This window comes from Carya illinoinensis, chromosome 9 (genome assembly GCF_018687715.1).
Source record: "Carya illinoinensis cultivar Pawnee chromosome 9, C.illinoinensisPawnee_v1, whole genome shotgun sequence".
Classification (NCBI taxonomy): domain Eukaryota; kingdom Viridiplantae; phylum Streptophyta; class Magnoliopsida; order Fagales; family Juglandaceae; genus Carya; species Carya illinoinensis.
Genome location: NC_056760.1, coordinates 15,899,499 through 15,911,500, shown reverse-complemented (window position 1 = coordinate 15,911,500; position 12,002 = coordinate 15,899,499). Strand labels below are relative to the sequence as shown.

The following is a 12,002-nucleotide window of genomic DNA, read 5'->3' as shown; positions in this document are numbered from 1 at the left end:
TTGTGTTGATCAACTTTTGAATGACTTTAAAAGGTATGTGATATCAGTTAGGATGTTGTGGATGGACTAGTCTGGTGAAGACGAAGGGCATGTTACAACATTGGTTACCACCTAATTGTCTCCTTTGATGATTATGTTTGTGAGCTTAAGATGTACTGCTTCCTCAATGGCTAGCTTGGCAGCCATAGCTTCTCCAAAGTTGGGATTAACAGAATCAATTTTGTGAGTAGTTGCAAAAATGATTTCACCAGTACTTGATCTGAAGATAGCTGCTGCTATGGAACAATTATTTCTTACTAAAACCTCTCGATATCCTAAATGTGGGAGCAGTGGTTTGTTACTACAAATAAAGACTTTCTTTACCTTCAACAAGGTAGTTATTGCTAGGGACCAAAATGAAATATGAATTATAGAAGACATTCGTTAGCACTTGTTTTCTTTGAGCTTTCTAGGAATATCTGATTGGGGGAATTTTCTCTTATATCGGATTGGGAGAATTTTCTCTTAAATCAAGAGTTTAGTCACTCTTAAAATTAGTTGAGAATTTGTTCTAGAAACTCGGAGGTGTCAAGCATCGTTAGGGCTCGACATAGACCATTCATCAATAAGCATCTAGAGTATGAAGCACCATATGTTATCAGGGCCATCCAATGAAAAGCCTCTTGGGTTGTGCATAAGTGATTAGAAACACATATTGTTCTTTATATCAAGAAAAAGGGGAAAAAAATGTCCTTTCTTCTTTGAGATCAATTTGTTTCTTTTCCCCTGCAAATCAAAGCCCATGATATTACTCAATAGATCCTTACTAGGTGGCCCAACTCTTATCGCCAGCATGTCTGTTAGTGCAACTTCACTTTTTTTTCAAACATTTTTAAACATTTTTAAATATTAAAAAAAAAACACAAATTTAATTACTAACAGTAACGTTTTTAAACATTTTTTAAAAAAATGTACGAAAAATCAAATCCAGAGAGCAAAGTAGCATTTTTTTTAATATATATTGATTTGGGATTGCAGATTTTGAGCTTATTTGCATCATGTTGAATAAAATTATAAAAGAAAGATGCACGCACACATAGCCAGAGCCTTCATAAAAACATTGTAACGAAACATAAACATAAAACAGGATGAAATATGGATAAGTGGTGTTGGGTATAGAATTTGTGGTGATGTTATTTCCTAATCGTTAATGCGTGATTTGAAACCTGTATTTTTTCTCAACTATTGCAATCATTATATGGGACTCAATTATTACAATTATTATATGGGATGCCTTCACTAGGGCAGACCAAAAATTCAAAAACCCGACCGATCTGTATCGTTGGAGTCGGAAGAGTTGTTTGACTAACTTCGACTTTGACTTTTATCCTCCGATTCTAATATTATACATATGTTATAAAAATATGTATTATTTGTAGGTTGATCATATGTACTAATATAGTTACATAGTTATATAACTAGAACTTATATTAGAACTTACATAGTTTAGTTCAATAATATATTAGTATGAGTTCAGTATTATAAAATAATATACTTATATTATACGATAAATAGACTAATAAATTAGTACATATAAATATTATAGTATTACTGCCATACATAATCAAGTATAGAAATAAGCTAAACATTAATATAGAAATAAGTCTAATATAATATATTTATATATATATAAGTTAATTGATTTTATTTGTTTTTATTTTGTCTGTAATGTAATTGATTTCAATTTGTGTTTTAGTTTTGTCAGTTGATGTTGTGGTTGGAACAATATTTTAGTTTGTATTTGAGTGGCTGCATGGCTGGTTTTGTTTCTTATTTATAATTTAGTTAGTAGTGGATGAATGGATTATGGACATTGCCATTGGACTATGATGGTTTATGGTTGATCTAATTTGTTAGTTTTTATAATTTGGGCCTTAATTGTTAGCTTGAGCTGGTTGAACAATCATTTTTTTTTAGCTTATTTGAGAGTATGAGACTCTAATATAAAATTATGAATGATAGGTTATCAATAATAGTCTAAAGGGCCTACTATATATTTTTAATTTCTTTAATTTTTTAGGTTTGCATATTATATGAAATATTTTTAGTTATATTTTTTGTATTTACATATCTAAAATTTGTTTTTCTTTTTAAATATTTTTTTTAAACTTGAAACGTGAAAGTCCACAATAAAAATAAAGCCCAAAATGGGCTAAAAATGAAATCAAGAAAAAAGCTCAATTCTAACTTCGCATCAACAAGTCAAAGTCAGAGTTAGATTGAAGCTTATGTAAATACTTATTGGAGAACGCACATCGGCTTTCAATTGGCAAATGCGATTTGGCCATCCTTCCTCTCGCACTACTTCTTTTATTATTAATACTTTTAAACTTCCCATAAATACGAGTAACTTGACATCTCCATGTTCGGCTTGTCCACAAGCCAAAACCCACGTCTTACCTCACCCCCTTCTCCATCTCGTTCTTATCATCCTTTTGAATTATTATTCATTGATGTTTGGGGCCCGACACCAATATTATCATATGCTAGATGTCAATTTTATTTGTCAATTGTTGATGACTTTATTAAATATATTTGGATTTTTTCACTTCAAGCTAAATCTGATATTACTTCTATTTTTATTGCCTTTTTACATTATGTTACCAATTGTTTTACAACAAACATAATGTACAAATGGATAGGGGTGGTGAATTTCGCCCTCTTAAAAATGTACTACAATCTTATGGCATCAGTCATCGTATCACTTATCCATACTCTCATGCCCAAAATGGTAGTGTAGAGCGACGACATTGCCACATAGTTGAGACTGGACTAGCTTTGCTTGCCCAATCCTCAATGCCGTTTCAATATTGGTCAACTGCTTTCCAAACCGCGGTGTTTTTAATTAATAGAATGCCTACCCCAATTTTACAAAATAAATCTTCATTTCAAAAACTTTTTAAACGTTCTCCTGATTATCTTTTCCTTTAGACTTTTGACGCCGCGTGTTGGCTCAATCTACGTCCTTTTAATAAGCATAAAATGACTTCTACTCTAAACTTTATGTTTTTGTGGGATATAGTCTTGACCATAAAGGTTATTGTTGTCTTCATCCATCATCAGGTCATACCTATATTTCTATGGATGTTCTATTTTATGAAAATCAATTTCTGTTTGCCTCTATTTCTGAGTCTACTCCTAAGGGTTCCAGGGAGGTCATTAGTTCTCGCCCCACATTAGGGGTGTACAAGAAACCGACAAACCGGTCGTGACCGACACAGACCGGCTGCCGGAGTCCCAAATTGGCCGAAACCGCCAAAGAACCGATCGGCGGGTAGCAGAAAATTAACAAAACCGACGTCCGTCGGTTCGGTCACTGTTTGAGGCCGGCTCAAACCGCTGAACCAGCCGACCACATATATATATATATATATTTTAATTTATACCTATAAAACGACGCCGTTCCACTTAAGTGGAACAGCGTCGTTTGATGCTATCAGTTATGATTAAAATACATATAAATGACATCATTTGTATTAAAGCAAATGGCGTTGTTTTATCTATGAGAAACGAAAAAAAAATAAGTAGAACAACGCCGTTGGATTTAGAACCAAACGACATCGTTTTGATCTTCTTCTTCCTTCTTCTTCTTCTTCCGCGATTCACCTGGGTTTCACATCCTCTCTCTCTCTCCTCTGTAACTCTCTCTCTCTCTCTACTCTCTTCGAGAACCAGCGCCGCTAGAGGAACCGAGATCCGATCGTGAACCGCTAGAGAACCGCCGAAGTAGATATGGATGGTTTTCCTCCTCCCCATTGACCGGTTAAGGTCGGTTGCTCCGAAAAATCTCACCTCGTCAGTCAACGTCGGTTTTACCCAAAAATCGTGCCGATGAGTTCGGTTTTCACCCCTACCCCACATACACAGCAGCTTTTCGTTTGCCCCACTTTGACTCACATAATACCCACTTTGACTCACTTCCTACGGGTTCATCTAATACCCAGCTGTGTTCTCTTCAATACCCACGAGTTCATCAAGTCCTCCAATGGCCCGTAATACCCAAACCATAGGTGGCTCTCCTCTCATACCCACGGGCCCATCCACATCCAACAGCCAACTAAGATAATCAAGCCCCCCTTCTGAACCCACTAGTGTTTTGAGTCCGCTCCCTCCTAGTTCATCATCTTCATCCCGAAACCACTCACATCCTTGTGTTCCAGTGCTGTCAGCTACTGAAATTCCTCCTTAAATCAACACCCAATCGATGGTCACAAGGTTGAAAGCAAATGTGCGTTGTCCTAAAGTGCGTCAAGATGGTACCCTCCCCTAGCCTATTCCTAAACCCTCAGCCTCACTTTCGATCTCATCTTCCTCTGAAATCCCAGAAGAACCAGCTACCTATACTGAAGCCGCACGGTATCCCGAATGGCGCCAAGCCATGAATTTGGAATTTCAGGCTCTCCTTCACAACTCCACTTAGGATCTGGTACCTTATTCTTCCTCCTTTAATGTGCTAGGTCCAAAATGGATTTTGAAACAGAGAGGTGCGTTGATGGCTCTCTTGAACGGCGCAAGGCACGCCTTGTTGCCAATGGCTTTCATTAGCAGCCCAAGGTAGATTATACTGAAACCTTTTCTCCTGTAGTGAAACTCATGACCATTAGATTACTCATTTCCATTGTTGTTTCGTGTAAATGGCCCTTACACCAATTAGATATCCAAAATGCGTTCTTACACGATGACTTGGAAGAAGCAGTATATATGTACCAGCCTCCTGATTTTGTTAATCATGATTTTTTGACATACATCTGTAAGCTGAAAAAGGCCATTTATGGACTTAAATAGGCACCTCGGGCCTGGTTTTCCAAGCTTAGTACGCACTTTTCTTCTGTTGGCTTCCAAGAGTCCAGGTCTGATTCTTCCTCATTTATTTTTAAACAAGCTGGTCATGTTGTTTTTGTCCTAGCCTATGTTGATGATATCATTGTTACTAGTTCAAATTCCTCATTAATTGTTGATTTTATTACTCTCATGAGCCGACAATTTCCTATTAAAGATCTTGGCCATTTGAATTTTTTTCTTGGTATAAAGGTCTCTCAGTCTAGTCGAGGTCATTATTTAAGTCAGTCTAAATATATTTTTGACCTTTTACATCGCACTAATATGCACAATGCCAAAGTTGTTTCCTCTCTTATGTCGACTACCACTAAACTTTCAACATTTGATGGCTCCTCGTTTGAGGATCCTCATCTTTATAAAAGTGTAGTTGGTAGTTTACAATACTTAACTTTTATCAGTTCTGATATCTCATTTGCTGTCAATAAAGTTTGTAAGTTTATGCATTGTCCAAAAAATTTCCATTGGCAAACTGTCAAAAAAATCCTTCGTTATTTGCATTCCACAACTCACTTTGGATTATATTTTTCTGCTCACTCTTTGTTTGACATCTCGGCTTACTCTGATGCTGACTGGGCCGAATGTCTTGATGATAGAAAGTCCACGAGAGGTTTCTGTATTTTCTTTGGCTCACACCTTATTTCTTGGGGATCCAAAAAGTAACCTACGGTTGCCTGTTCAAAGACTGAAGTTGAATACAAGGCAGTTGCCAACACCGCTTGTGAGATCTTATGGATACAATCTCTTCTCAAGGAACTTGGTATAATGTTATCCAAAACCCTAATCTTATGGTGTAATAATTTGGAAATCACATACTTGTCAGTCAATCCAATGCTTCACGCTTGCACCAAATATGTTGAATTGGATTATCATTTTGTTTACGAAAGAGTAGCTGCAAAAACTCTTAATGTTTCTTTTGTTCTCAGCAAAGAACAACTTGCAGATATTTTAACAAAACCTCTATCTACTACTCAGTTCACTTTTTTGCGATCAAGCCTCACTATTTTCCAATTGCTACTTGCATCGAAGGGGTATAATAAGTTAGTCACCGTAGCATGCTCTCAAGATCACAACAAGGTCACAACAGATAAGGTACTCACCGGAGCGGAACATGACAAGGCAACAGCTAGCATCAAGGACGTGAAGGTAGCAGCTAGGGCCAACGGAAATGAAAGTGTACGCGGCACAAAAGGCCAATAAAGCTCCATAAACAAATAGAATATATTTGTATAGAAATATAATATACACGTGTCTAAATCATAGAGGATTGTTGGTGTTGTATTAATCATTATAAATAATGTACATGTATGGATGGAAAGGAGTGTAAAAGCAAATAAACTTTTCTTCTGCCTTTGAGGCATTTCAACGTACACCTTCAGTGTATTGTCTATTCTTGCCTTTATAGTAACAATCATACACTTTGGAATTACAAAAAAATAAAATAAAACTAAAAAACTGTAAAAAGAAATAGTTGGACACACTGGATAAATATGTAGTTTTTAATTAGCCTCCCTATTCATTCAAGCAAAGGTTGTGGGGCTCATTACTAAGATAGAACCAATTAATGGAGAGTAGGGGGATTGAAGATTCAGTTGCTAACCAAAATTTTAAAATCAAAATGCTAACATGATTTACACACTTTTAAGGTGATATATATACTTACAACTCTTTTTTATAACTTTGATACTGCTATATGTTAAATTGAGAATATTTATGTAAAGTGATATTATTTTTATAAGTTGTTTTACAAATATATCTCTCTTTCAAAATATAGTTATATAAAAATTATAAAAAAGAGTTGTAAGTGTATCATTTTCCTATACCTCAATGCACGTACCTTACTAATTACTTACGTAGAAGTGTTTTTTTAAACTTAGTTTTTACTTCTAATCAAGCATATTATAGATATATAAAATAGTTACAGGATATAAGAGATAATAGGGTGGGAGGCCCCAATATTCATCTCAAACCAACTAGTACAACACAATAAAAAGACAAAAAAAATAGATATGGGGCCAAAGACTCAACAATCATCCATTTCCCACAAAAGGAAGCAGCCTAAAATGGTTTTGATATAGTCTGATAAATGGACTATAATGCTATATCGGAAGCCGCAATGAATAGATTTGAATTTGTGCTGCATGTCACTGGTCTGGACTGATTGAATGGGAATTTCACTATATTTTTTCTCACGATCCTTGGTTAGCTAGGATGAGCAATAACATAGAAAAATAGTAAGGGAAAAACTGTAGAATTGCCGGCAGACAATCATCAGGAACTGTGGTGGTGCGTGATGAGCACGTGCCACACTAGGAGAGAGGAGGTTAGTCGAATCTATGAGATCTGAGGCCACCAATCCTAAAAATATCATGCGTGGTGGCGGTAGACTCGCCCTAGTGTGGTGGCCCGTGAGATCCAAGCACAGGTTGGGCTGCTCGTGAGATGCACACACCACTCTTTTCAATGGTTTTTTTATGCCATTCAAATGATCAACATCTGGCAAGTCTTGCGGTGCAGCACGTGGTAGTCGTGGGATGCCAAAAAGCAGTAGATTTGCACTTCTCTATGCTACGATCAATGGAATAGTACCTAGCTATACAGACCGCGGAATGAGAGCCATCTAGATGGAGAATGTAAGATTTTTGGACCTTCTCTAGAAAGCTTTTTCGTTGGAGAGAGAAAACGAATGCGTCGTTTTTTGTGTTATTTCTCAAGAATATAAGATGTATATAAACTTAGTGAATATTGATACTGCATATATGTATAAGATGTACGTACAAATATATAATGCCATAGAAGTGAAGACAAAACATCCTAAATCCGAGGTGATCCGCGTCCTATATATATCATATATTCTCCACCGGCCAATTAGCTCTATAGTACTTTTGGAAGAACTTCATTTCATTAGGGTATGGAGTGTCACTCGAGTCTTAATTCCCAGTCAGATTTTGTTTTGTTAGTCTTGTTCGAACTAATTATATTAATACTCGTCGATATCCCAAAAAATATATATTGAGGCCTGCTAATATTATTATATATTTTTATTAATTTGTCAATCTCAATCGCGTACAGTACCCTTGATTTCTCATATCAATTATTTAAATAAATAAAAAAAAAACTACTTAAAATATATCATATGAACGTACCAGAGTGATTAGAGATAAGAAAACTGATCTTTTATTATTCTTTTTTAATCTGATTTTTTACATTCCGCAAGCTGGGATATTGCTAAAAACCCTTTGTTTTTCAATATAGGAAGCGGATCTAACAAGATCATTAACCTTGAAGAAAGGCGTGGCCGGGGGGAATTTTTTCTTGGTGCCATGCAGTCCTATATATGATAATTAATTAACATCAATCTACAGAGGAAAAAAACCTGAATAAGTAGAACTCCGTACACATGCACGAATGATCGAAAAGGGACAATATTGCTTATTGCATGATGTCTGCTTGTCTTTTAGTACTATTTAGCCTGCAATATTCAATCTACGTAAATATATGATGATCATATATCTGCTGTTTCATACCATATTTGGCCTCACAGCACTGATCTATCTAGCTAGGCCTGTCTTTTCCATCAACCAGCTCTGATGATCTCTTTGGGGAAGCATTTGAAACTTCATTATGATCATTTCTATTTTCATGAGGCTTGGACTCGTAATCGTCGAGGTACTGCTGATAGAGATACGAAACAAATCCCCAAACAGCCAAAACCATGGAGATCACCTTTATTCCACCAAGTTTATCGTGGAAAAAGATCACTGCCATAACCGGAACAATCGGCAAACCTAGAACACTTATGGAATTGGAGAAGAGGGAAGACACCTCAAGAATCAACCCTACACAGCCAACAGAGAAAGCCTGCCACGATATGGTTGTCCAAATCAAAGTCATGAGATATGAGACCTTCCCCAGTTGAAACTCTTCCATTTCTCTGTTCAAACCCTTCCACTCTCCACTAGCGAAAAGTGCCACCACAGTAGCTGATGTTGCAATTACTGATTGATAGATTATCATGTCGGTGATGGCTGCAAATGTCTCCCTTTTTATAACCTTCTTAAAGGCAAGCTGTGTAAGGGAAAGCACCAACCCATATCCTGCAGATGCACCAATAGTGCATATGAACCCAATTACATACTTTGCTTTAGAGAATCCAGAAGGGTCTGCAGAATCTGTTTGAAAAACAAGGAGAACGGAGGATATGGTGAGAAGGACAAGAGAATTGATTATGAAAGGAGTGAACTTTTGGGAATTAAGGAAGAAAGAGAAAAACGCATTGAAAGCTAACTGTGAGGAACAAATGAGGGAGTAAGTAGATACAGGAAGATACTTCAGCCCAACTGAATACAAGAAGCAGTCTGCTGCTACAAGAAGGCCAAGAGTTACATAAACTGATGAAAGTATCAAGACGGAGGGTCGTTTTGAGTGGATTAATGTGTCTGTACTGGTACTGTGTCTTTTGGGTGCTGAGATAATGAGGTAGGGAAGGAGGAGAGGGAAGCCAGCAAGCTGCACAAGGGTTCCTAACCATACGCTCTTTCCACCTTTGTCGTAATACAACCTTCCCAGGAGTAACGCTACCGACTGCCCAGAGAGGAGAAAAAGTGCGTAGATGCCCAACCGCACCCACCGCATATAATTTCCACGTTGACCGATTGTTGCTTGGCTGCTGAGATGCAGTTGCTCAGTTGAGTTTGCTTCTCTGTCCTCCCCATGACCAGCTGCTAAGAGCAATAATACAACGAAAGCTGGATTAGAATATATATACATATATATATATATATATATGGTATGAAAAAAGTTACATCGATCGATTTGATCAGTTCTTTTGCACACTCGATCTGGGCTGTTCTTATCTTCTTCACTTGATCTACATATTTTGGTGTTAGAACTTAAAAGGGGTCTAATTTCATCTCTCACCTGATCTACTTCAGAATCCTCAAATATATCAGGATCATGTTTTTCATGCCTGTGATATTTCTTTTTTGCATTCTGGACCTTAGTTTACCTCGTATAATCAAATTCCAAGAGCCTCTTCTCAGTTCTGATATATGGATCACGTAGAAAAGTAAATCTACTTTGGCTGTGGCATGGTATAATTAAGCTCGAATATATTAATGCTTTATATCAGGGCCTTAAGAGGCTGTTCACAGAATTCCTTGTCGAATAAATTACCTCAACTATTCCTTGGATTACAACTCTAGACATCATGAGCTTATCTACAGAGATGGGATATTTCCAAGATTTTTATCTATTATTAGCGTAGTAATTCCATAAACTGAAGAGAAAGGACCCATATCTTGTTCTTCAAGGACGTAGGAAGATCACATGTACACTTGACAGTACAGCATCTGATTCAGAGTTGATGTATGTGCAGCGATTGTAGTGCTGAATATCAAACTAAATCTATATTTCTCCAAGTCTATACTAACTCTGACCACTGAAAATATAAAAATAAGAAAACCAAATTCTTTCTCGCTAATTAATAAATCATTTATGGAAGCTTAACTTACTCATGATGTGGAGCTGCACTTCTTGAGCTAATTCTCCCATGTCAAATGTCAAGAAGTTCCCAAGATGAAGATGAGAGAGAGAGAGAGAGAGAGAGATACACAGATCAATGAAAATGATTAATCATGCGCAACGTGCAGTTTTGGCGGCTGATCGATGGGTGTGTCTCAGTGCAATAAACGTTGAATTCTATTAATATTATTGTTTTTACTATTCCAAGGGCGGACCCATCTATATAAGTCAGTGACAGTAGTCTTGGGGTACGTACTTAACCATTAAAATTAAAATTAGACACCTGGATCTATTTTATTTATTTATTTTTTGTGTATTAACTTAAGTAATCATCAGTTGCTCGGAATTAAATCTGCCTCTTGACCAATTTTATAAGGGGTTAAAAAGAGACCGAAGATTTCTTACAATTTTCTATTCATATATTTTTAATAATTTAAAGATAAATAAATATAACATAGATTTTGCAATATTAATATTTAATAACTAATGTTATAATATTATTAAAAATTAGTTTTTTTTATATATTTTATAACTGTAAATACTATTTTTTATGATTAAATTTTTTAAATAATATAAAAAAATATAGTTATAAGTATAATTATATATTAATATGTATATTAATTTAATATGATTAATTAAAAAATAAATTTTATTAAAAATAATATTAATTTAAATTTTAAATATAAATAAATTAATATTAATACGTAATAAAACTTAAAAATAAAATAGATAGAATTAAATGAGACGGAGAGGCCCATGCATAAAGCGGAGAAAGCTGGAAATAATTGACGGGATAAGGACATATGCATTGTCTTAAATACAAAGCCATAGATTGAGTGAAACATCATGTTTGGTGGGGCCTCAAGTGGCGGTATATATAATTGAATTGAGGAAAGCTAATCAGTTCAAGTGGCGTCCAGTTATGTGGATGGCGGTAGCTGAGAAACTGATGAGGTGGGGCCCACCTATTCTAACTTCAATTCTTTCAAAGATGCACCACCTTTGTCCTGGGTGGGTTTGCCCCGTAGTGATTGATTTAAATCCTTAAATGAGTACGATGGGACAGATGGTTTTAAATAAAATATTATTTTTTAATAATATTAATATTTTAAAATTTAAATTTAAAAAAATTAAATTATTTATTATATTTTATATAAAAATTTTAAAAAAATATATAATAATAAGATAAAATAATTTTTGAATCTAAACAATGACGCTTTCTACCTTCACTAGTGTGTGAAAAAACATCTTCTAAATTCTTATTGGATCGGGCTATTATGCCACCCAACATATTTTTTTTCTTTTTTTTCATATTTTTTAATATATTTAAATATTTTTAAAAAATAAAAAATACATAAATATATTTAAAATCATTTTTTTAATTATCAAGTAAAAATTTTTTTTTTAACCAGTGGTCGACTAGGCAGGTCAAACATGAGCGACATAGAAACTTTTCTCATCCTTATTTTGGTATATTTGAATGATAATATTGAAAATTTTATGAATAGTATTAAAATAATTTATAGAGAATAATAAAATAATTTGAATTAAGGTATTTTATTAAATTTTTAAAAAATAAAGAAGAAAAGAAATTAAATTAAAAT

The 12,002-nt window shown here is 35.0% G+C and overlaps 1 protein-coding gene across 2 annotated transcripts; it reads right to left on the bottom strand.

Annotated features, from left to right (window-relative positions):
* Positions 1-8,284: 8,284 nt before the first annotated feature.
* Positions 8,285-10,566, bottom strand: LOC122275999 (purine permease 21-like). Of its 2 annotated transcripts, none has more exons than XM_043085405.1 (2): positions 10,389-10,566; positions 8,285-9,599 (listed from the first exon to the last, which is right to left on the bottom strand). In XM_043085405.1, exons 1-2 carry the CDS (start codon positions 10,426-10,428, stop codon positions 8,431-8,433), a joined length of 1,209 nt encoding a protein of 402 aa, XP_042941339.1. In that variant the 5' UTR covers positions 10,429-10,566; the 3' UTR covers positions 8,285-8,430. The 2 variants fall into 2 exon arrangements, with proteins under 2 accessions (XP_042941339.1, XP_042941340.1); XM_043085406.1 differs by having other exon boundaries at positions 8,285-9,596.
* Between the last annotated feature and the right edge of the window lie 1,436 nt (positions 10,567-12,002).

Excerpts from the sequence above, each read along its gene's own strand:
- LOC122275999 (XM_043085405.1), bottom strand. The coding sequence starts at position 10,428 with ATGGGAGAATTAGCTCAAGAAGTGCAGCTCCACATCATGA. Across the intron at positions 9,600-10,388 it reads AGTGCAGCTCCACATCATGA|CAGCTGGTCATGGGGAGGAC; the intron begins GTAAGTTAAGCT and ends TATTGCTCTTAG.